We start from the raw sequence: 23,340 nt of genomic DNA on the forward strand, positions 1-23,340 counted from the left end.
TGTTTGGGGTTTTTTGTGCTTCTCAATTTTATTCTGGACCTTGGGGCCTATGTACATCCACTTCTTGGAAGCAACAGTTCTACACATTTACAAATGATGGGATTTGTTAAGAAATTTATGACTTGTTATACTTTCTGAATAAAGAGTTTTAATATGGGCTTCCCTGGTGGCGCAGTGGTTGAGAGTCCGCCTGCCGATGCAGGGGACACGGGTTCGTGCCCCGGTCCGGGAAGATCCCACATGCCGCGGAGCGGCTGGGCCCGTGAGCCATGGCCGCTGAGCCTGCGCATCTGAAGCCTGTGCTCCGCAGCGGGAGAGGCCACAACAGTGAGAGGCCCGCGTACTGCAAAAAAAAAAAAAAAAAAAAAAGAGTTTTAATGTGAGAGCCCAGAGTAGCACACAGAAAGGGTCCATTTAGCCCATATATTATACAGATAGAGGAACTGAGTTAAATTGGGGATTACTAAACAACATGTCAAACATTTTTTCATTCTATTTACTATCTGGAAATTCTCTGGCCCTGATCAGAGAGGGAAGGCTTTTAGTATAGTGGAAAGACTAATAGGGTCTGAATTTTGAGAGTAGTTCAGCTCCACCAATTATTAACCCTGTGTTCTTGGGCAAGTCTCAACTTCTTTGGTATTAATGTATCTTCATAGATTGGTTATGAAGGCAAAATGAGATAATTTATGTGGAATGTGGTTTGTAAGCTTCAAAACACCGCATAAATGTGTTTGCTGTAGCTACCGCTGGTATTGTAACCATGTTGGGCTGAACTGCATTTTTCAACTCCAAACATAGAAACATTTCAGTTGTTTAAAAAGGTGAGAAGTACACAGGAAGGAAGACATGGGGTGGTTAGAAAGAGGAAATGGGAGATTACTGAATTCTGAAAAAGACAGGTTAGAAATAGGGATTTTAGACACAAATATATAAATTGCAAATGTATGCTAAAGATTCCAGAGACAGTCTCCTCTAGCAGGTTTTCATTTCCCCAAAGCCCCCACACCCCAGGACATGGCAGAATAAAAATTAAGCAAACAAGTAACTTAGCATCTTTTTTTTTTCTTTTTCCTGTTAAAGATCCTTTGGGTTTAATTTCAAATATGACAAATACCAAAATTCTTAGTTTATTTGGCTCTTAATGTACGTAATAAGTCCTCCGATGCACAGAGCTAAGACCTCCCATGCACCTGGTTCCAAGGTGACTGCTTCTATTTATAGTTGTTCACTTCAGATGAACTTAAAATGTTTAAGAAAGAAAGCAGTTTGCTTCAGGAAATAAAGGGCATATATTTGTGAGGCTCCCTGGAACCTTTAAAATTTCTAAAAATCATTTGTCAGTTTGAAAATGTCTGGAAAGAGAAGATATAAAATGCTTATTTACACAAATTAAAAGATATTTGAATCTTTGCAAGGACAACTTCTATGAGAAAAAATTGCAAATGACATTTGGTTTACATAATAAATAAAATTTTGCATCAGATTTCAGATCCACACATAATAGATTTATAATTAACCCTCTATAGATTTGCTAACTGCAAAGCAAAATATCAGTGTAGAGGATTAAGAATACTCTGACAATAATACAGTGCAAGGAAATTAGAAATTGGAAAAAAGAGATTAAAATTAAACTAAAAATGACAATTTTCTGAATAGCAAATCATTTATGCAAAATATGTTACAAAATCTGGAATGCTAGATAGTTGATACAAGTACTGTGACATTTAGTTTCATTTAAATTAGTAAGAGTTTGCTCTTCCAACATTTCGTTTTTTTCCCTTCTGACAGTATATTTTCAACAAAAATTTGCTCTTGATTTTTTTAATCCATTCTCTTTGAACCTGTTCTTAAATTTGCCATGATAAACCTGCATAAAACTACACTTTTGATTTTCTTTGGAAGAAATAAAAAATTGAAAGTTTGACATTGGTTTTCACAAATTCTTTTCTTCATTGTTTTTGACTGTGTTTGATCCCTATTAGATTGACATACTCTCAACCTATTTTTGATGTCATGAATTAAAAATGACAACATAAAAAAAGCACTTCTAGTGTAACAGCAATTGAAACTTGCAGTTTTATATTTAAAAAAAAACACAAAAGAATGTGTGAATACCATAGATAAAATAACAATATTTTCAAACAGTAACCTGTGTCAAGCAAACAACAAACAAGTTGATTATTTCAGCCTCTGAAAAGTCAGGTTTTCATAATTTGATTGAATTAACTTTATAATACAATTGGATAATCCATATATGATCTGGGGTGGTTTCAAATTACTCTGGATTATTTTTCAGATAATTTGGAGGTGAATCTCATTATGGATAGCAATATAAACAATTTAGAACATATTAAGGATGTTTACAGTCTACTTGCATGATAAAGTTCCACCATGGCTCATATCTGTATTGAATCAGCTGTAGATGTTTTAAGAGTTCTCTCCCAGGAGAAAATTGATGTAGCACACGAAGTGAAAATTTTCATATATTTCCTTTGAGATGTTGCTAAAATATAGCCTCACCATTCTAAATGGGAAATTGTCTTAAAACCAGGCACATTTTGCACTGATGGTTATTTTTAGGTAAACCATGTTGGGTTAATTAAGAGAAATTACTACTGTACAATTATTATGCTTTATTCTCCCACCTTGGCCTGAAGTAATGAGATGCAACAGAGTTTTTCTTTGTCACTGGCAGCTGCACCTTTTAAGTATATCAAACTCTGTTGCTGTGGTTACGGCCTTTGTTTCCAGTGATGTTTTGTCCATGCTTCCCCCCACCCTTAACAATGGGTTACTCAAAAGAATGAAATAATGAGTCATTCATTCAGAAATACGTTGTTAAAATATCCCTCTTTATCATTACATTTCACTGCTTAGAAACTAGGCTGTAATTCAAGGCAACAGTTAAGTCTGAGAAGTGTTAAAAAATCTTTGATTTTTTTCGTTTATAAGAAAGACCTGTCTATGTAATTGAAGAACTTCTTATAAGTCTCAACAAACCCTTTTTGGTTAATGTATTATTTCTGGACCAAGTAGATAAAATTCTACACAGTAAGCATGATAAAAATCGTGCATGTTTTGCACAGCACATAATTTGAGAGTCAAGGTTTCTGGGCACAAAAGCAGTAACAAAACAGTCCCTACAAAACTGAGTAACTCTGAATAACACAAGAAATAATTTTTGTTAATTTAAAATTTTAGAAACTGAAATACATAAAGTGTGTAAAGTAAAATGTAATTAAATTATGGTACTGTACATACGAGTTGTTTCTATAATTGAAACTTTACAATATGAAAAATACATTAGCTCTGTACAGTTTTTACAGGTAGGTAGGATGAGTTTTGAGAAAAAAGATTTTTTTTTCAGGGTCATACTCTAAGTCAAAAAAATACTGCACAACTTAGCTAATTATAAAGTGTAGAGTTGAAACAATTCATGTCTTCTTTATTTCATGAATCAATCTTGGATTTTTGTTTATTTTAACAGGGGATTGTTTTCTTTTGTTTTTAGAGTCCACAATGAACAAATCCTCCTCATTTTGTCCTTGAGGTTACAAAGTTTGATGGCAACCCATGGTTACCAATTAGCTCAGTTAAGCCAGCTGCTGTTTATGGTCACTGATTCGGCCAGCTGTTGTGATTGTGCTCAGGTCCAGCTCAGTCTCTAGGTGTGTTTCCATCGTATCTTCCTGTGCATTCGTTTCAAAGGATTTATGAGAGAGAAGTTCATGATGCACCCCACAGTAACTTATCGTGGGCTGGTCGTATGCCAGAAAAGTTGACACATTCATTGATAAAGGTATCTGGGGAAAAATGACACGAGAAAAGTCAGTTATAAAAAGACAACTTTGGGGGCAAGATTTGGGGAATGTGAAGTGCTGACCTGACTACCATGGGTATATCTGTGGCTCAAGAGTCCCCCGCTATCTCACCAATGTCCTTCATTCTCATACTAGCATGCAGAATGCAACAGTTCTAAAGCCTGAGATGGAGCTGCTCAATTCTTAACTAGAACCTTCAGATAAATAGGAACCTAAGCGATTCTGAAAATGCTAAAAGCTTTGTTAGAAAAGTCAGAAGAATGCTTTTCCTCAGTGAGGTAAATTTGTAGTTTTAGAACTAAGAAAAATATTATTTGGTTACTTATGGTATTGGAATACAATTGAACAGTGGTTCTCAAACTGTATCATGCATAAAAATCACCTCCCCCTTCTTCAGCTCCAACATCCCCTTCCCTGGTTTTTTCTTAATTTAGTAGGTCTGAGGTGGGACCTGTAATTTGTATTTCTTATAGTTCCCATATGATACTGGTGCTGTTAATCCACGCACCACACTTTGAGAACCACTGCAGAAGAGAATTGTCTAGGCAAGTCATTCTGGCTCTTCTTACCCAATAAGTTCTTCTTCTTTTTTTTTTTCTCCACATTTTAAAGTGTTTTTACCTATATGATCTGGATACTATAACTTAATATTACTTCAGAAAAGCTATAACATTGTAACATGCTATGAAATAAAGAGTAGGGTTATCTTCATGATGGTCTTTTTTAAAAAGCACCTTTTCTTCACTCCCATAGGTGCTCTTTTGGACAGTAGCAATGATGGTGCCTGACTGTGCTATGATTGCCGAAATAGTCCTGTACACCTGTGGCTTTGTCACAGCTTGGCCACTGTCAGTAAAGATTGTGGCTGTGTATCCCCTGTCAATACCTTCTTAATGTTTATTTTGCCATGAGCATTCTTTGAAACATTAATGTCTGTAGCTTGATCCATATATCTAAACTCTAAGGTTTAGAGAACTCCCAGGAAGAAACTCTGACTTCTATGAAAGTCTAAAAGCAACCAAGGAAGAAGCTAGTTTGAAGGAATCAGCGATATATGTGTGGAAGGGACTCATTGCTAATTGCAGCTTAATGAAAGGAAGCAAGTTCTAAAAATAGGAAAAAGCAAGAGTGACCATTGTGAACAGAAGGGAAACATATGTGTTACAGACAAAAGATAGTTTGAAATGTAATCAGATGTCAAAGTCTAGAGATTATTCCCATTTCTTTCAATAAGATTAAAAAAATTGTTCTAAAAAGTAGGCAGTTTTGAGGAAACTTCAGCCTTGATCTCTGTTTAATATCCTAATTACTAATTCATGTTGTTGAATTACCTTGGATAAAAACTTCCACCATTCTTATTTGGTGGTAGATAAAATATATTTCTCTTTGGTCACCTCAGACTAAATTCCTCTAATCTCAGCTAAGATTGGAGCCCAAAGCCCTAGATTTTATTAACTCCTTCTTTACTTTCTTAGTCCTTTTCTCCATACATAAGAATCCTTTTTGCCTCTTTCCATCCCTATCTTTCTATCCTTATTTAGTTTTCCTTTAGTAAAAATTAGTTGAGCTGTTATTTCCCTGTTTTCTCTTGTATTCACTTCTTTTGAGATTATAATGTCTTTTTAATATGAACATTTCAATGTATCAAACATGTAGGGCTTAGTCCTTGGAGACAGAAATGTAATCCCCTTCATCAAATTACATTCCCGAGAACTCTTCCTATTTATGTGAATTTTTAAAAATTTGAAGCATGCTACCTGATGTGTGAATGAAAGACATCATACGCTTTAAAAAATGGTCAAGGTGATTGGAAGATCATAAAGAAAGTAATACGATGCTTCCAAAGATGCTCATTTAAAATAAGGAAGAACTATTGCTACAGATGAAATAGCTCAGATAACTAAAATACAATATATTATTATGCAAGAGTAATTGTGCAGCATGAATAGATTTGAGTTATAGGAGAGAATGAAAATAGAACTGTTACTGGGTGCATGAGTTTAACATTAGCCTCTGGGAAATCAATGTTCTGTAATGTGTTATGGGTCATATATCTGTAGGATTTTATATACTTGTTCTTATTTGTCATGGAAACTTATGGTTTATATATGCTATATCATTCCTGGCTTACTTGGAATTTACTGTGAATAATTCATAATTTTTATGGTGATGATTTATGAAAAATAATAAACCATGATACATTTATTCTGTGTGTGTGTGTGTGTGTGTGTGTACACAATTTCCTGCTTGATTTAGTATCTAGAGGCTGCTGGTATCCAGAGTGCAAGTCCTAATTTGAACTATATGAGGTAGTTAGTGCTCATTATTTATTTAAAAATCCCACATATTTTCTTTATAGAGTTTCTTATTTGGAGATATGTTTTATTTTAAAACTCCTAGCCCCCTGGTTATACTTTTTTAATGTCAAGTCATATTTTTCACATTTTAATCTTTCTGAAATTGGGATGGTACTTATAATTAGTGTGGATGTTTAACATGTATTTTCTTCCCTGCAATTGAAAGTGATTCTTAAAGTTGATGATATCTTAATATCAAGAAAATAACATACTAAGTTGTATTTGTAAGTAGAATTTAACAGCTAAACTTATCTGAATACATCACAGTAGATTTCTCCCAGGTTGACTTAAATGATTTTGCAAATCTGAAAGTTAGCATTAGTTATATTCACGTGTATATTCATAGGAATATACACATGTATTGACATACACATATACACAATATATAAAGACATACATAAATACACATATATATTATATATATATATAATCTTGTGGCCAGTTACTTATGATTTCAAAATTATTTAAATGTGGTATGGAAAGTGCAAATTTTGGTGATATATTAGTTTTGGACAACTATTTCATATTTGTTGTATAAAATATATACATAGATGTATACTGTATCTATAGAAATATTATTTACACACACACATGCACACATAGTGGCTGGGTAGTGATGGAGAGGCTATCCACTGGCATTAAGCAAATATCTTGAGGCTCAGATACAGTCCATGTAAATCCATTCTTGTCACCCAGTCAGTAAATATAGCAGCCCTTTCTCCTTCCTCACATAATCGTCAGTCATGTGACCTTGTGCCCTATGTTTTCTCTTCCCTTTCCAATCTGACCTGGGTATTCTCTATTCATCCTCTCTGTCTCTGTCCCTTTCTCCATTGTTACCTGATTTATATTAATGTGCGGGAGAGGCACACAGCCATGCTCTCCCCTATGGATAGAGTATTCAACAGGACAGTCCCAGTTTATGCTTATTGTCCCATTTTGGAAAATAAATCACTTTAGTCAACCTACCTGAAGATGACCCAAATATGTTTGTTTGTTTGTTTGTTTTTGTTTTTTGCGGTACGCGGGCCTCTCACTGTTGTGGCCTCTCCCCTTGCGGAGCACAGGCTCCGGACGCGCAGGCTCAGCGGCCATGGCTCACGGGCCCAGCCGCTCCGCAGCATGTGGGATCTTCCCGGACCGGGGCACAAACCCGTGTCCCCTGCATTGGCAGGCGGACTCTCAACCACTGCGCCATCAGGGAAGCCCCCAAATATGTTACTTTATAAAATGAAAATGAACAGCAAGGGCAGTAGGAGATATAAATCTAATAAGCCTCTGCTTCCCCAGACCTTTTGTTACAGGGCTCTATTTAAAGTGTCCATAGAGTTTTCTTGTCCTTTCTGAGAGAACAGTTTCTTTCAGTGAATTTTAACCCGATAAACTCCTATTTATAATTACTTACGGTTTCCTTCGATACTTTAGGTCAGTATTTTTCAGGTGAGTTAATTATTCTTAAGGCATAACTTATAGAGTTCCAAGAATATGAAAACTTAACTCCCCAGAAAGCAATATCATCTAGAGTCTGAACTAAGAAATCATTATATGCTATTCTAACGATGAGAGGTAGAAGCTGACATTATTTAGGAAATTCCCCTCAGGAAAAATTTCTACTCTGCTAAACTAGTTACTGTCTTGACATCAATGATATTTGCCTAAGCAGTAATTTTCCAATGTCTGTCTCAACATCACATATATGTACCTTTCACATACACAAATTTTGTAATGTTAGATGAATAAAAATAACTCATTATTAAGTCTTTTTTCCCATTCATTTAAAATGTTCGAGCTTGTGACTTTAAGGGGAAAGAATAACTTTTTAAAGTTTCCAATTTGTGATTAAGTAAAAATGGTCATTTTAATCTTATATTCACTGCAAAATAATATGTATATTTGTACACATATATATGTGTATATATAAATATGTATGTGTATTGCTCATATTCTAATTAGTTGGTTACAGGCCATTTAAACATCTTTTCCGTAGGATAGCAAGGATTATTTTAAGTACAGTAAGTACTCTGAAGAACAGAAAATGACAGTCCACTTTTGAGAGGGAATAATAAAAAGGTTGTTTTTCCCTCTCTAGAATTGCAAAACATAGGAAATATTTGCTTGTTGAATGTTATTTCTGAGTAGAGTTTTTCTAAGTATAAATATTTCTATTGATTATCATTGAGGAGAATGCCCATGCTGTTCCCATACATCACAGGCGAAATCTTCTATTTTTATAAGGCCAATGTTACCTAGCGAGTATTCTACCTCTCTAGGCTATTGAAAGGATGTTACTTTAGGGTTTTTGTAGCTAACAGCGTTTTGTTTTTCAGTAATCTGCATGTAGTGAAAGAAACAGACTTGCTTCATGAAGGAATTAATTTTTTACGATGTAGCCTTTATCACTATCAAGACATTTTGCCCCATTTTATGTTGTAATTCAGAGGCCTATTATTTTACATTTGTTTTTCATCTACTAAATTTAATGAATTTTCAGTTGAGCCTATTTCTACCTATTAATATATAAAATAAAAAACAGGCATTATAATATTTTTCCAATTAATAGTATTTCTCTAGTTTGTCTCTAAATTTGTCTCAAACTGGGCTCATTATCTCTGGATCCAAACTAAGTTCTTCCCATGGTCCTTTTTCTGTTTTGGGGAGCACCAAGTTAAGTCAGCTTTGCCAGTCCCCTTCAAACACTTCCTTGTCCCTTGTTCCAAATGTCCCATTTTTTTGTCCGTTACTTTGTTGACATCAATGACATATATCTTTTGCATGCATCCACTTCTCTCATTTCTGTTGCCATTATCTTGGCTCAAAATATTATTACCTTGTTTACTTTAGTGATTGTATGACTGGCATGCCTAATCAGTAGAGTCAAAAATAAAACTAAATATTTGTAAATTCATTTCTCGAGATTATATTTCTATTTAATTAAATGTAAGCAGCATGTAGAAAATAGTGAATGCTTTTTTCTTTTCTTTTTTATCATGTCTGAATCATTACTCTGTCTTTGCAAAGAAGTGGGATTTGAAATGTACTTTATTCTGGGAAATTACCTTCCTTAAAAACATTATATCACATGTACATATAGATATATGTGAGTACACACATGTACATATCACACCACTGCTTGTAAATTTCTCAATCTATTTAAAGAAGTGTTTTAATTTTTTCAAAATGCACTTGCTAATGACTTTATTCTTGTTTATCTTGATGCCTCTACTTTCTGTTTCATTTATATAGGTTATGTAAATTTTCCAGACTAGCCTTTGGTTGTGTTAGAGTATGTACAATTGGGGATGTGTATTGGGGATTGGTTAGAAACATTTGTTTCAGTGCTACCAAACATGAGTTTTGTGTACAGGGGATTGGGGATTGTGTTTTGGGGATTGGTTAGAAACATTTGTTTCAGTGCTACCAAACATGAGTTTTGTGTACAGGCTGGTAGTTTTACTGATGGTAAAAATAGAAAGTTGTGTCTTTGGTATTACTTGAGTAATATTAAGAAACTTGATGGAAAATATCTTTTCTACTGGCTTGATTCTTGAAAATCATGTTACTAATTAATACTTTGTTTTCTAAGTATTGAGGCAGTTGGTAAAATGTAAGTATTATATAAGAAAAATAGTGTAAGAAATTATCACACTGCAGCTTGGTTCACTGGAAGAGTGTCGAAGTTTGCCTAGATGTTACCTCTGGTCCTACCTTAATTCTTTAGGATTTCTGCAGTGATTTCTCTTCCTAGCCACCTGAGTGGCTGTGGGCACTTGTTTCATCTCTTGGTCTGCCTGGACACCTGCCTGGACACGTCTCTAACTTTCTCCTCATTACCATCACTGTCATTTATTGAGCATTTACTGTGTGCTAGGTACCATGCTACATGCTGCACTCAGGTCATCTTATTTAAGCCTCCCAAGGCTGTTGTAAGATAAATATAATTATTCCCATTTTACAGTTGAAAAAAACTAAGACTTAGATGGTTTAAGTAATTCGTTAAAAATCATTTACCTGGTGAGTTGCAGAAGTGGTTGCCTGACTTCCTAACCAGTATGCTTTATTTCTTATTTATCACTTTATCTAACTCACACTGGCTTTGGAGCCTAGAGAGGTGAACACAGTATCATGTGTCTGATACTATTTAGACACCAATTATCAACATTGGATCTTATTTCCAGTAGGGTAAACACTATGATTTGCTAAGCTACACTTTAGCTTTCTGATACTGCTTTGCGCTTTGGGTCCTCAGGAAAGAAACCTATAGTTGATCAGGCATTCACAATGTGGATGGATGGTGACAGCTCAAAATCAAAGCTCTCTTCTTCTTACTAAGCTCATATTGGCCAAATACAAAGTGTAAGGGGAAGGGTCTAATCTGGAGAACATTCTGGACTGGGATAGGAGCCTTACATATACACCCAGATAAAATACGTGTAAGATTATTTAGGGAGACCTTTAGGGATTTTAAAACTAGGTGTCTGTGTTGACTTGGAAATTGGTAGAAATTTTTCCAATTAAATGATGTTAGTTTTTCTTTTTAACAAGAAGTTTAAAGAGTTAGAAACCTCAGTTAATCTGGTTATTTTGTTTTATATTAAATGATATTGTTTTGATTTCTTTCTGTACATAAAAGAGTTATAAGTAGGTGCTGGAGTACAGGAGGACTGGGGAAGTGGATAAACAAACATGAATAAGGTATAATTTCTGCTCCCTGACAAAATCATAGACTAGTGAAGGAGATACACATATAATGCAAGAAAGGAAAGGGAGGCAATGGATGGGGTGAGCTAGTAGGCAAGTTGTGTGCTTGTATAAGGATGTGTGTGTGTATATATATATGTATGTATATATATATGTATATATATGTATATGTATATATATATGTAAGGGAGGGTGTGTGTGTGTATACATATATATATATATATATATATATGTATACACACACACACACACACTTTGCTCTGACTGGCTGATTCTACTTATTATGTCATTTATCCCTTGCAGGTGCAAAACAAACTAGCCATCTTCTTTGTTTGGAAATAGTGTTGTTATTTTCCAGATTTATTGGCAAGAGTCAATATTGCTGAGAAGTGATTTAATGTTTACTTTTATAGACTCTCCCACAAAGATACTATATTTTACTTTGAAATTTATTTGTTTGAAAAGCAATCTATCTCTTGGAGCTCTTAAGCATTCTAATGGTTAATTAGTGTGAGTATAATAGACTGTTGGATCATCAATTTTAATTATCTTGATTCTACTAGTAATTTAGTTAAAGAAGCATTTCAGGAAGTGCTTAATTAAGAGCCTGAATTTATGTTATGCTACCTTTACACTTATAAAACAAACTAGTTTTTTACACTTTTAAATTCTTAGATGAAATCAACACCTTAATACTAAATTTCAGTATTTTCTTAAGATATAAGTTGACAACTAAAGTAACAATTGCTATCTATAACAAGTATAGGGTAATAAGACAGGAACTCAATATGATTTTGAAAAATTTCAGATGTCTGTAACTTGAGAATAATGTGAAAGAAAACACTATTTGCAGGAGGATAATAATTCTTCTAGTGCCTTTTGTGTGAAAAAAATTTTTTTGTGAACTCCTGCAGAGTGATATCACAAAGTGAAAAAAAAAATGAGTTCCATTTGAAAGTTAATAGTTCTACTTGCATTAAAGTGCAATTTAAAATATGTATCTTAAATATTTAAATGAGTTTGCCCTTTGTGAGTGTATTTTCTTCTTTACGAACAATTTGTATTTCAGTTTTGCAACAAGAAATAACTATGGGTTGGCTATATGAATTATTTTCATAAATTCATGTGCTTGTGTCCACAAAACCAAATAGAAATATTCATTCAATAACTTACTGACTTCAACAAAGACTTGCTGAATGCTTTCGCTGGTCCTGATGCTGGGCTAGTTGCTGGAGATACACCAAGTCCTTGGCCTCAAGGCTTCTGGATGGAACATAAACCCTTCTAACATACACTTATATTAGACCATAACCTTTTTGAGTTCAAAAATCTATGACTAACCACATTTTTCTATGCCTTATGTTGTTTCATGTGGTGGTCCCTTAAACACAGTAAGAACTAAATACATATTTATTGAATGCATGAATGAATACATGAGTGAATTTAAGTAATAGACTAATGGGAACTTGGCATAGTCTAGGAAGAAATTAAAAATGTTCATCCCTGGATGACTGTGAGAACTATATGACTGAGATAATAAAGTCTTATGATATCAAGGCCAGACCATCTTGACTCTAGGATAGAGGTAGAGGGCTACCGTGAATTTTCAAAAATCCACACTAATGATGAGGCACATAGCGCTGCATTATAATGTTTGGGAACTTCTTCATTTATTTTATATTAATTATTTACCATTTATTTTATATTAATTATTTACAAGTTTTTATTTTTATTTAAAATTTTTAATGTTATATTTTATCATGTAAAGAATGAGTTTAAATTTGAAATATATAAAACTTTAAAAATCAATATTGAAAATAAAATAATTATTTTTAATCTGGTGATTTTACACCTATAAATTTCAGAATGTTATGTCTGTGCTTTGTCCTTTAATACCTTTTGTACCTGCATTTTTCAAACTCTTTAGTGCTCTCTAGACTCATGGCCCATGATGTCCAGAAGTTTGGTGCACCTGCCAAATTAGTTCTCCCTGTAATGGACTCTGCCCTGGATCATTCTATGTTAACCTGTTTTATTTTTGGTGCCAGTGAAAAGTTATATTTATCTTTTACTGAGGGAAAGCAAAATGCCCCAAACTGTTTTCATTTACATGAAAATCTTCTGCACAGCCTGATGCCTGTTAAATTGGCACTATTGCCAGGTATAGTGATGGGACTCCAAATTGAGACTGTGACTCAAAGGCCCCACTAATCTTGATGCTATGTTTCCAAATCTGTTTCTTCATACAACTGTGCAATGAGGTACAGTTGCTAATCAGTTTGAAAACAATCTCATTCTTTTTCTTTTTCCTGGAAATTGTGGTTACAGCAGTCCACTTAAGGATCTTATAATGATGATACAGCAGTTGAAATTTTTAATCTAGGTTTGTATAAATATGCGAGAATGAAAATTAAACACTACAAAGCAAACAACATATAGCGATGTTTGTATTGCTACAAGTAACTCTTGAAGTCTAGCTATTACTGGCAGTGTACTTTAATCTCATAGAGAGGCTCTATATGGGATTTCCCTCATCACTGGCATTATATTTGGTTTTTCTGTCATGATTTTTGATATCCTATTTGCTTTCCAACTGGCTTTTTCCTCCTCAACAGCTTACTGTTGTTTTGGCATTCTTCATAAAACAGGCTCTGCATTTCTGACATACCTGAGAGATTGTCTTGCATAGGCAGGAGTTTGATATTCCAACTTTCTTAGGGGTTCTTATTCCTGTCTAGGACCTAGAGGGCAGCACCTCAGGATTACATGAATCCTTGTAGCTGTCTTCTAATTAAATAGGCTTTCAAATGATGCAATAATTTACTGGTTAGCATTTTCTCTTCACTTTATTATTAAATTAATTCAGATTTTGGTTGAGATGTTTCCATACTAAATGAGATGGTACTATATATACATCTGCTAAGTTGCATAAAAGTCCTGCACTTGAAGATTTAGTTCAAATAACACTTCTTTGATGAAAACCCCTCAGATGAATTTGATTCTGTAAGGATGAGCTTCTGCTATGAATTTCTTCAGAATTTTTATTCACATAAGTATCAATGAATACTGTTTCTTCCATCCATCCATTCATCTATTATTGAGTACTCTCAGGATCCTGAGTAAACAAAACCAATTGCCTGGCTTCAAAAGTAAGCAGTCGTAAAACACTACTTTTTTCCTAGATGTATGTGTAGGATACAGTGGAAGTTGTGGGAAATACTTGCCTTTGCTGTGATGCTTTATATAGATAAGACCATGTTTAAGCTGGCCTGGCTGGTTGTATATACATATTGCCATTATTTCATTTATATTAACATTATCTAACTATCTAGACTGTAAATTTGATAGAGAATAAAAATTTCTCATGGGTTATACAAGCTATGTATTAGTAAAATTTTGAAAGTTCTTGTTAGTGGAGACACTGGCAGGGAACAAAATTGCTTCTCACAAAGTTTATGTTTGTAATGATGATATCAGATCTTCAGATAAGGATGAGCTAATATATATATCTAATTATTATTAATAAGTTATTAGTATAAGTAATTATTAATATAATATCCATCATTCTCTTGTTATTTCAAATTTTTATATGACACAAATATTAGGAACTTTAAAAAAGGTAAGTCCTGACAATATAGCTTTTATTATAATGCAGTAAAACACTTCTTGTTGACATTTAAATAAAGATCAACTTCTAAATTGTGTTAGCACATATACATTACATGAGTGGTGACTATCATTGGACTGACCGGAAGTAATGTTGGGGAAGGGGAGTATCTAGCTCTTCTCAGTGTTTTACTTATGTCGTCTCACTTAATTTTACTGTGTCCTTTTTTTTTTTTTTTGCACAGTTATACCTAGCATTTACAAAGTGTCATTTTCTAGCGTTGATTTTCTGTTACTTTACTTCATAGGATATAGTATGTCTGACTTTAGTTTCTTAGTGATAATGAACAAGTTAATGATGGTTGAATCTATGATCAGTGTTACGTGATCAGCCACATATATATGCAGATGATATTTTTTCAACCATGGCTCTGATCAGACTAATTAAAAATAAGCTACATAAAGAGAAAATGTGAGGTGTTATTTCTTAATGGTCCACTTTGTTTCATTAACAATATAATGATTTGGTTTCAGCTCAATGTTCAAAGTAGATATCAAATGCAATTAAAAAATCAAAATGTTTTAGGCCATATTTGGGTGGTAAATCTCAAGCCTGAGGTTGCATAACAGTCTTCACTATCATCAGTATACACTACTGAGAGAATATGCTTTAGCTTCTTTTATCACAGCTGGACATTCAGGGATATAGAAGGCACAGATATAATATAACATGAGGGAGTTTAAGAGTTTTTATAATTGGTTTCTTATTGTTAGGTTGTATTATTTATACTGCTAGTCAATAATCTGAATGATATAAGATCAGTGGTGAAGAAAAAGATGAATCTTTATATATAGATGTATACTTCAGTTAGATTCTCTATAGCTTCTCCGTGAAAAAGTTTAGTCTTATATCATTATGAATAGTATTAACAATTCACCATTTTTCATTCTATTATTTAAGTATCTATTATCAAAGTATTGTAGTATCTATAATATGATCAAACTATCAAGATTCAAAAAGAAGAACTAATCATAAATTTTGCAGAAATGTATGATTAAGGAAATCTAACGTAAAGGTTAGGAAATCTAATCTAGGGGGTCAAAATGATTTTTGTTTTCTCATGCTACTAAGGAAGATGTCCCTTGAATGAGCTTTAGAGTAGAATTATCAATTAATTTTTAAATTAATATACTCTTAATATCTGGTTCTCTCCCTCTCCCTCAGATTTAATTTTAAAATCTATTAATAGGGTTCTGATATTATATGAGATAATGAGCATATTTTATATATAAGTATAATATGTAATATATGTAATTTATAATATGTGTAGGCATATTATGTATAAGCATATTTTATGTTTATATAAATATATATATAAATGTTTCTTCTGATATATATATACACACACACACACACACACACACACACACACACACACAGTAGTCCCCCCTTATCCACAGGGGATTCTAAGACCCCCAGTGGATGCCTGAAACCATGGATGGTACTGAATCCTATATATATTGTTTTTTCCTATATGTACATACATAGATAAAGTTTAATTTATAAACCAGGCACAGTAAGAGGCTATCCGAATTGCCAGCATCACTACTCTTGTGCTTTGGGGCCGTTATTAAGTAAAATAAATGTTACTTGAACACAAGCACGGCGATACTTATAAAGCTGACCTGTTAATGGAGATGGCTGCTAAGAGACTAATGGGCGGGTAGCATATGCAGTGTGGATACACTGGACTAACATGTGATTCACATTTCTGGTGGTACTGAGCTGGAGGGCAAGTGATTTTATCACTCTACTCAGAACGGCACCCAAATTACACTTATGAATTGCTTAGTTTTAGAATTTTCCATTTAATATTTTCGGGCCATGATTGACCACAGGTAACTGAAACCACAGAAAGCGAAACCAAGGGTAGATAAAGAGGGAGTTCTTTGTGTGTGTATATAAAACGTGGTAATGGTTAGTGACTTTTTCCTAATAGGAGAATCTTTGGTATTTTCTTCCTGTTACCGTTCCTCACTTGTATTTGTGGAATTTTCACTCCATGCACAGAATTGTGCCAAACATTTGAGGGTAATTCAAGCAGCCATAGAAATGAGAATAGATTGCTTACCATCTCTGGGCTTCTGTCATCATTTAGAATATGTGAATAAAAAGTTAAGAAAATAATAGGTAAATTGTACTAGCTGTGAGTATAGACGGAAAGGGAGAGGGCTTTCCGCATATGACATTTCATGCTTGTTTATAAGGAGACACTAGAGTCCAGAGATTCCACCCACTCCCTGAGAAATTTTGTCAAAACAAGGTAACTCTTCTTTGAACTGGCATTGTCCTTGGAAAATGATGATATTCCAACCGAATTTACCAAGTCCCTCTCTCATTCTAATAGAGAACTGATTAGGTTTTCTTACCTTTTATTTTAATTCATCTCTCATATGCTTTTTTTATTTGCTTCAGTTGCTTACATTTTAATAAAATATTTATGGCTTTATAAGTAAATCAAACTCTCCAAAGAATGTAATGGGAATCATCCTAAGTGCCTTTGGGGAGAACTAAGGTATTTTGAATGGCTTATTTTTAACGATTTTATAATTTTTTATTATAGGACATTAAATTGAGACACACAGAAGTGACAGGGTAGAACAAAAGCTGCGCATTTTCTTAATAAATGTACTAAGTTCTTATTGTTGAGCTGTAATCACTATCCTAGAATCTGAATAATGCAGGTTTTCTTAGCTTCTTCTGAAGGAGAATTTAAAAATACAAATTAAGAACAGAAAAATTCTAGAAAATAAGAACATTTCACATATAATTCAAATGTAGTCAAAATTCCAAGAACATTGTTGAAATGTTGTGTTGAGGTAGACAATGAAAAGCAACACAATGGGATGAGGTCCTTCTGTCTGAGGGATGGGAATGGCAGGAAAAATAAGACTATAGTTTTAGCACTGAGATGGCATTTCCTAGATGGTAGCCCCATGAAAGAACATTGAAAAATGTATTGGGTCTGTTTGCTAACCATTTTATGATTGCTTATTTCTCACAGGGTGTTCAATGTAAAGACAGCTTTGTGGCTTATATTCATGTCATGGTATTGAGGCTACCTCTTAGACCCTTCCTTTTTACTTGAGAACATTAGCAGTATGGTTTTGAAGAAAGGAAGAATCTTTCTCTAATGTTGTAAATTATATAGTTCCTGGGGGTATTTAAAGGGATTCAGAGTTCAAGAAGTTTAATAAGGCAGAAGTCTTTATACCAGAATGCTTAGTGGTCCCCTGATCACACTTGCCCCTCTTTATTGTCAGAACACACAGGTAGCTTCTGTCAGGATGCATGACTATAGCAGAAATGCCTGCCTGATTCAGCATTGCAGTTAAATTCCTACTTACAAGCACTTAATTAATATAGGTGGTAGATGGCTCCTAGTCACCGAAATCTGGTCAGTCTCTTGACTCAATAATACTGTGGTTCGTACCGTGGACTCCCCAGGTTAGAGGGTGCTTCTACCAGTTCCAGGGCTGATGTCTGATCTGTAAGGTCTCTTTCAACATTCAAATTTGGAAATTTTCTCCTCTCTGCTGATCCTAAATTGATATTTTATATTTTAAAAAAGCATGTGTTTTGGAGAGGAAAGGCCTTTCCTGGAAATAATGTATTCCCACCTCATTCCTTCAGGGATTTCTTCTCTGGGCCAACTGAGTTATTGAGAGACTCAGTGTGTCCTTAAGAGGCCTGTGGAGTAATAGAGAATTGGGAGGAAAGAAAATGATTCTCAACTTCATGGTGCAGTAAATGCATTTCTAGAGACTGGGGCCTTGAGTGTAGCCATTTTCAAAATCTGCTTGGGGATTTAGGGTTTTAAACTTATGCCACGAATGATATTGATTAAGCATTTTCTGCCTCACCCATTAGCTCTCCCTTCTGCCCAGTCCTGTAATGAAATCACTCTTTGTGCCGTGGAAATCACGGAGGCAATAAATCCAACACTTACGACTTCAATGCATTATTGAGAAGAGAGCACAGATGCACTGTGGGGAGCAAGCAGTTGTTCACACCAGCTAATATCTTTGATAATTAATAACTGTAACAGGGGAAATGCACAGCAAATGGAGTAACTGATCTAATTTTTAACTAAAATATAGCATGAAAAGTCTCTGGTTTGTAATTAAAAAAAATTCTCTCTATAGCACTGAAGAAAACCTTTTGATTCTTGAGTGCTGACTGCAATCTCAATGACATTGTAATGGGTAAAGGATTAACATACTCCATGTCATTTGCAGTCACTTTGGGTCTAGCTTAAACTTCTACCCAAGGTGGTATAAATATTCTATTTATTGAATACCAACTAGGTATCAGGAACTGTGCTAGGCACTGGTAATTCAAAGATAATTGAAGCATTGTTTCTGTTTCCAAGGAGCTTCCAGTCTCTAAGAGGCCTCCATGTATATAAACATAAAAATGAGTAAGCTCAGCCTTTAAAAGGGTTATTTACTGGCTTCAGAGAAGGGCATAATCAGCTCTGCTAGGCTGAGATCAGGAAAAGCCATAGAGAGAAGACTTCTGAGCTGAGCCTTGAAGAGAGAATAGGAACTCTTTTAAGAGAAAAGCAGAAAGACCATTCCAGGCAGAGGCACAGAGGCATGGGACACAACATGGTGGTCCATGGGACTGGAAGGACTCAAAATTGCAGTACCAAATGACACATCTGGAGGAGCAGCAATAGGTATACATGCAGGTTATGAGAATACAGTGAAATGGTTGGTGAGAGTTGATGAGGGCCTGAGGTCAGGAACCAGGTTCTCCTAAGAAGGATAGGAAAAAAAGGGTCAATCTCCATCACTTACTAGGTGGGTAACCTTGGGCAAGTTAATGAACCTTTCTGAGCCACAATATTGGTGTTTGTTAAATGGATATAATAATCCCTACCTTATAGTTTTGTTGTTAGCCCTGGAGATAATACATGTGTGTTCCCAGGAATAGTAAGTTCTCAGTAAGTAAAATGGATGATTATAATATTATTCCTGATTGACTGAAACACTCCATCATGTCCTCTGTTCTTTTTCTACATAGTTCACTGCTTGTCACTCGCATATCACTGTTCAATATGTAGCTGAAATGAGCTTAGAGAATTAAGCTTTTTTTAAATGCTTCTGCCAAGTCATTTTTTCAATAATTATTACCCTTGCCACATTAATCTATATTTGAGATGCAATCAAATTGAAGTGCTCAAAAATTTATAACTTCTGTCTATCAGAACACAAAGGAGAGAGAAACATTTGGACATTATTAGAATTGTTGGCTTATTAGTGGAAATGTCATAATTAACTAAGTAAAAAGGACTGAGAATTCTAATTCTAATATGGGATATACTGATTTACTGTTTAGCTTTAGGCACATCACTTCACCTTTTTGGTGCATATCTGTAAAATGAGATAGATGATGCCTGCTGATTAAATACCAATGAGTAGCTTTAAGCAAAAGAATGATAAATAATAAAATAATAACTTTCCCCTCTGAGGATAAAAAAAAAATTGTGTCAGCAGATCTATTCTTATGTTAGGACTTAATAAAACACTGTAAGTGGGAATTAAAAACGTAGTCCAGATTTTTTTTATTAACATCGGTTTCATCATATGTATTCCTGACTTCCACAATTTTGTTCCATACTTCAATAGTTTTGTTTTAAATTATAAAAAACAAAATCTCTGTGAAAGGTAGAGATTAATCTGCTGATGCTTTCCTTTCCACCCTCTTGTAGAATCTCTAAGTGGAAAAATATAGTTTCAAAGCCTAATACAGCAGAAAATGTCTCCAACCTTTTGTCTCCAGCAAAACAATCCACCAGTGTATGTAACAGGATGCTTTTTGTTGTCTTGAGAGAGGGGACACTTTATAAAGAAATGCAAGCATTTGAGGTTGTCACTCATCCTGGTTTCCTCTTGGAATTTCTTCCCTGCCTCTCTGGATCCTGCTGGTTAAATTCTACCTACTGTATGAAGACTTTGGAAAAAACAAAACCCCAAAGCTTCTGTAACCATTCTTTTTTTTTTTTCTTTCCAGCCCTTCTATTAAATTTTGTTTGTTTTTCCTATTATTTTGGCAATTGTATTTTTTTTACATCTTTATTGTAGTATAATTGCTTTACAATGGTGTGCTAGTTTCTGCTTCATAACAAAGTGAATCAGTCACACACACACATATTCCCATATCCCTTCCCCGTCCCGTCTCCCTCCCTCCCACCCTCCCTATCCCACCATTCTTTTCTGAACTGTTGCAATTTTTACTCCTCCCCTGGTACTTCATACATGCTGCTGAGTGTTAGTGACTATCCTATTATGAGTTACGTCTTATCTTCCATTATATCACAGACACTTGAGAGCAACTACTTTGCTTCCTCTGTTGTCTCGCCTGGTCCTGAGTTACGTCTTATCTTCCATTATATCACAGACACTTGAGAGCAACTACTTTGCTTTCTCTGTTGTCTCGCCTGGTCTAAATTTGTAGATTTATTGGCTTCTTCAGGACTTCCTAAACGTAGATATACAAGTTTTATCTGCGATTGCACTTCTCCCAGATCTTAGATTTAGACCCTGTTGTATCACTGTGTCCTTCTGTATCTGTGGCAGAAAGAAGGCAGTAAGCTGGGCCATGAACACTGGTATTTGTGTTTATGATGGTTTCTTCAATGCCTAGGATTCTTACTCTTGTTCTATAAAGCTTATACAAGTGCTCATAAGTCAACCTCGCATATATCCCAACACAAAAGTTTTGGCCAACAGAGCATGAGGGAGACCAAACTGGGAATGCAAATCTTGTCTCTAAAACTTATAAATATGGATTATTATTCCTTGTCCTCTTGAATAGTATGAGTTATTGGTGACATTAAATTCATGGTGTAGGTTCTAGCTGAAGAGGATTAAGAGTGTCTTAGAAATTGTATCCCAATTTCAGAAAAATCTTAATGGGAGCCGGATTATACCAGTGTTCTAAGTCACATAAATAAAGTGCTCTACTGCATCGTGTTGGCAATTTTTGCCTCTCTCTGCTTTTGCACTCTCATAATTCTATTTGGCTTGATAGCTTCACTCTGAATCTTAAGGATTTGATGTTAAGAAGACATCAGAAAAAAAATTATAAACCACAATAATTGCTTTGACTCTGTTTTCCTAAATAATTTAAGGGGAGTAACATTTTGTTGGTATCTCCCTCAGTCACTTCCCTGCTGACCATTTCCTTCTTCACCTTCTTAGAGACACAAATGCATACATACAAGGTTTATGGCAATCATGCTTTAGGGCTTTCTACATTGTATATTGGCCGGTTTGTAGGCACTGTAGCTATGGAATCTTGGAAATACACATGAATCTTGCCAGGATTTGGAGTTTCACTGGAGGAAGGTCACTCTTCGTGCCCATTTTAGGGTGTTAGCTGATCTAAGTGAAAAGTCTAAAAACGTGTGTGTGTGTGTGTGTGTGTGTGTTTAATATGGGGCTTTCAGGATACTCTTGTACGTGGTTGTTACCCCAAGGGAAAGCCCTTAAACTGACCTAAGTTTGCATAACTTGGATAGACTCGGTCAGACTGTGATTGTGGTCTATGACCTAGTATGTGTACTACCAGCCCACAATTATCCAAGCTAACAGGTAAGCCTGAAATGGAACTTTCACTCCTGTTCTCTTTTTCCTCCCTCCCTTCATTCCTCCCTTTTCTTCTTCTCTATTGATTTATTCCTTCATTCATTCAATAAATGATCATTGAACACGTATTACGTACCAGCTACAGTTTTAGGTGTTAGTGGGATGAGTAAATAAATAGAAACATATTATAGTAAGGGGACACACATTAAACAAATAGTCACACAAATATATTGTTACAAATTTTGATGTTGGTCATGGAGGAAAACTATAGGGAAGTAGTCTTTCAGGGAGGAACATCATGGAAGGTTTCCCTAAGAAAGTTTTATATGAGCTGAGTGAAGGCAGAAGGAAGCATGCTTCAGGCCGACGTAACACTGTGCAAGGGATCAGGGGCAGGCATAGGAAGGGGAGTCCAGAATGGCTGGACTAGAAATTACAGGATGAGACTGAGGTGGTGCTGGTGGTGGTGGGAAGAAGGCCCATTTGAGATGGGGCCAAGAGGCCATTAGGGACACATCATTAGTTGCTTGTAGGCCATCTTATGATACTTTGAGGGATTTTTAAACGGCTTGTTTGTTATCATAAAGCAGTTGAAGGCCAATGAAGAGTTTTAAGCGGGAAAGTGACATGAACTGATTTGTATTTACAAAAAGACAATTCTGAAGAAGAAAGAGAGCTAAAGTGGAGAGTAAATATCTGCAAAGCTGTTAGGAGGCTACTGAAGGAACCATTAGAGAGGTGAGAAGGCATTGTGAATGGGACTGGCGGCCAGTAGGAGCGAGTGAGAACGTCTCAAGAATATTTAAGTTTCTGGATGCACAAGTGTCCTGATGTGTGCAAGGTATTCTGTGAACAGGATACAGTGCAAGGGTGATGGGCTCACAGTTGCTTTGGCCGTGAGACTTAATAAAGCTGTGGAGGTTTTGACATAACTTAATGGAGATGTTGGGGAGGGGTTTTGTTCAGTTCTGGAGCTCAGAAGAGAGGTCTAGGCTGCAGTCATTAGCATGGCAATCAGTGGCTATATTAACTGATTTTGTTAATTTCAATAGGGTGTTTTTCCAAAGGTAAATGAGGCATTCCTTTTTAAACATTTTTCTAGTTTATGTTGTAGCATTATTATGTTTCCTTAACCAAAATTTACAAGTCCAGTTTCCTATACTATGTTTGGGTACCTGGAATTTCACTCCATCTATATT

At 35.0% G+C, this 23,340-nt stretch overlaps 2 protein-coding genes across 3 annotated transcripts in view; one reads left to right on the forward strand and one right to left on the reverse strand.

Annotated features, from left to right (window-relative positions):
- The window catches only part of CTNNA3 (catenin alpha 3), a 1,571,950-nt gene that overhangs the window by 488,693 nt on the left and 1,059,917 nt on the right, over positions 1-23,340 (forward strand). The window lies entirely within an intron of this gene.
- The window catches only part of LRRTM3 (leucine rich repeat transmembrane neuronal 3), a 181,619-nt gene continuing 158,677 nt past the window's right edge, over positions 399-23,340 (reverse strand). Inside the window, exon 3 of the mRNA XM_030862375.2 lies at positions 399-3,806. Coding sequence (XP_030718235.1) covers positions 3,597-3,806 — 210 coding nt within the window. The 3' untranslated portion in view covers positions 399-3,596. The remainder of the gene's footprint in view (positions 3,807-23,340) is intronic.

The sequence above is a fragment of the Globicephala melas genome, chromosome 16 (genome assembly GCF_963455315.2).
Source record: "Globicephala melas chromosome 16, mGloMel1.2, whole genome shotgun sequence".
NCBI lineage: Eukaryota > Metazoa > Chordata > Mammalia > Artiodactyla > Delphinidae > Globicephala > Globicephala melas.